We start from the raw sequence: 2905 nt of genomic DNA on the forward strand, positions 1-2905 counted from the left end.
GTGGTGTTTCACAGGGACAGCCCCGACCTGTGGCTTCACCTGAGAGGGGAGAGTTCCAGACCCCTCTTCACCAGGGGAGAAGGTGGAGGTGGAGGGAGAAGCTATAGTGATTAAATGTGCATTTTAAATTGGTATGCATACATATTTAAAATATGACAGTTTAGGAGTATAGGAGAGTATAGGAAACATTTGGCTTGGTAATTTTGCTTAGACTTTTTGGCTCTTGGATTTTTGTTTGTTTTTACATGCAAATGTGAAATGTGAGTTGCTGTGAAAGCTGCAAAAACGTGCTTTAAAAATACATTGGAAGAGGAGATTTGTGTGTGTGCGAGTGTGTGAGTGTGCGCGCGCTGCTCCCCTTCCCTCCCCAAGTGGATGAGCAGCTGAACATGATGGGAACCAATAAGAGCAATAAATTGTCCCAGCCTGGAGCTGACAGCTGCTGGGTGGCATTTTCTAGTTCACTACAAGTCACACATACATCCCACTATGAACTTCCATGTCAAACGTAATTCTGGCATTTTAAAGTGACTTTATCCAAACTGGCGGTTTGAATTTTGATGATCACATTTTGATAAAGATCTCTTTGAGCTTTTTTTTCCAGTCTCCAATATAATCCACAAACTTTTGTATGAACAGTTTTACTGTATACAGTAAAAACAACTTTTACTTTTGAAACATGATTAGACATTATATCATTTTTTATTTAAATATTTTCACTTTTACATTACTCACTGTCTAGCAATATATTTTTATTCTTACTTATGATGAATCTCTGTCCAGCTCTAGTTACTGTGAACTAACAATAATGAAACACTCAGACAGATGAAATGAGCAGCTGTTACGGTCTACAGCTCAGCTGACTCAGAGGAAAACAAGGGCAGCAGAAAAAGCCCTCTATAGTTTAGGAAACTGGACTTTAATTGTCCCATTACCACACTCTAAAAATGTAACATACAATAAGTGTACATACATTTTAATCACATTATTATTATTATTATAACTATTATGCATGCATAAATGTGTAGATACCATTTTAATGCTGTTGGTTGAGGTAAAGCTAATTCAGTGTAGTATAACTAATGAATATTTTTTTATCATGGATGAATCTGCCAATTATTTTCTAGTTTAATCTATTGATTATTTAGCTTGTAAAAGCCACTTACCCCAAGTCCAAAGTGACATCTTCAATCACAATGCTTGTTTTGTTCAGCCAAAATTCCAAACCTCAACATGATATATATATAAAAAAGAACCACATTTTGAAAAAATGAAAAATGGTTATCAAAGCAGTTCCAAACTGATTCAGTCAACAAATTTTTTCAGCTCTATTTGTCATCATGGGCTTCATGGTTTGTAAATGCAACAGTCTTAGTGTGGGAACTAACTAATACCTGTCAGATCAAATGCTGTAACTGCTAATTCAGCAGTGAAAGAGCTGGGAATTGTAGTTTTCTTCAAACATTACTGAGACAGCAGGAAACTGTGCTTTTGTTGTAGACTTTTTAGTGCTACATTTGATGCTCTGTGAGTATGTGAGGCAGCAGGACACACTGTATGTGGGGTGGTGTGTGTGTGTAACAATTTAATATCAGTGCAAAAGTGTGACTCACTGATGTGTTTCACGGATAGCCAAACTTTATACAAGGTTATACCATGCGTTAAGTCTGCAGCCTTACATGTTAATGAGCAGTCTTTGGCATTGATGTCCTGTCTGTAGCCCAAAAGTTAAGTGGTTAAACAGTCCATTGGAGATGTCGCTCTAAAGAATTAAAGAGATAAAGGCACAAACATAGTGCTCTGCTTTGTGGGAGTTCTTGTCATGGTTTCACATTGTCTGAAGAGTCTTGTGGAAGAAATTTCTGAAGTGTTTGCTTCAGCCTCAGCTGCCACCATCAGCCCTTCCGTCTGCATTTTAACCAATAGCTTATAAGGAAGGACCACTTCTGCTGGTCCATCAGACACACACACACACACAGCTAACCCAGCATTTATAAAGAGCACAGAGCTGTGGTATTTTCATTCATCTTTCTTCTCAAATACTAGCCACGGCCAGGATTCAGCTGCAGCCAGGATGGGAGAGTAAGTCCAAACCTGACTTAAGATAACTTTATGAATCTGCAAAACTCCTAGAAATGTCATAATCATTGTCCATTTGTTTGTTTTCTGTAAAGGAAAAAGATGTCATTATGCCGGAAAAATCATCTCAAGGTAGAGTAAGATGGTGAGAGTGAAAGCCAGAATGTGTTTAATTTTCTCTGTTTAAAAAGTGAACATGTAGATGTGAACTGAAATATCACCACCTTGGTAAAGTTATATACTTACAATCAGTTTACTAAACGTTTCACAGGAGAAAACAATGCAATATGACAGCACAGTACTTAGAGGCTTGTTTGTGCACACAAGCTAAATTTTAGAGAATCAGCACGAATTTTTTTTTAATCTTTTTGGGCTTTATTTGATAGAGACAAACAGAAAAGTGGGGTGAGAGAGAAAGGAGAGAGGTGTGACAAACTAGATCCATGGCCAGACTAGAACTGTGGACGTCTCAAACAGCAATGGGGATCTGTACATGGGTGTGCCCATGGAAAAAACGTGACTATGGGGGGGGCACCCAAAAATTCTGATAATCAATTGTTTATGTAATTTGTTAACCAAAACACGCCAATGATTTTCTTGTTCCAGCTTCTTCGATATCAGTACATGTTGCCTTTCTTGGTTTTATGTTATTTCAAACTAAATGGCTTTTGTTTTTGGATGTTTGGAGACCTCGGGCTCCAGGAAACTGTCTGGTGTGGGTTTTAATATTTTTTTGAATATTATATTTCAGATATTTTACAGATGATACATCCGTCTCTATAAATAAGAATACAATCGAAAGGAACATGAGTTCTATGTTTTTGAA

At 37.4% G+C, this 2905-nt stretch overlaps 1 protein-coding gene across 2 annotated transcripts in view; it reads left to right on the forward strand.

Annotated features, from left to right (window-relative positions):
• The first annotated feature begins 1066 nt into the window (after positions 1 to 1066).
• LOC109974786 (troponin I, fast skeletal muscle-like) overlaps positions 1067 to 2905 on the forward strand; it is a 5004-nt gene continuing 3165 nt past the window's right edge. The window contains exons 1-2 of one of the 2 annotated variants that reach the window (XM_020625176.1): positions 1067 to 2082; positions 2175 to 2211. In XM_020625176.1, the coding sequence (XP_020480832.1) occupies positions 2075 to 2082; positions 2175 to 2211 (45 nt within the window). In that variant the 5' untranslated portion in view covers positions 1067 to 2074. Of the gene's footprint in view, positions 2083 to 2174; positions 2225 to 2905 lie in introns of those variants that run through there. The other variant, XM_020625178.1, reaches the window with a different exon arrangement.

The sequence above is a fragment of the Monopterus albus genome, unplaced genomic scaffold (assembly GCF_001952655.1).
Source record: "Monopterus albus unplaced genomic scaffold, M_albus_1.0 scaffold348.1, whole genome shotgun sequence".
NCBI lineage: Eukaryota > Metazoa > Chordata > Actinopteri > Synbranchiformes > Synbranchidae > Monopterus > Monopterus albus.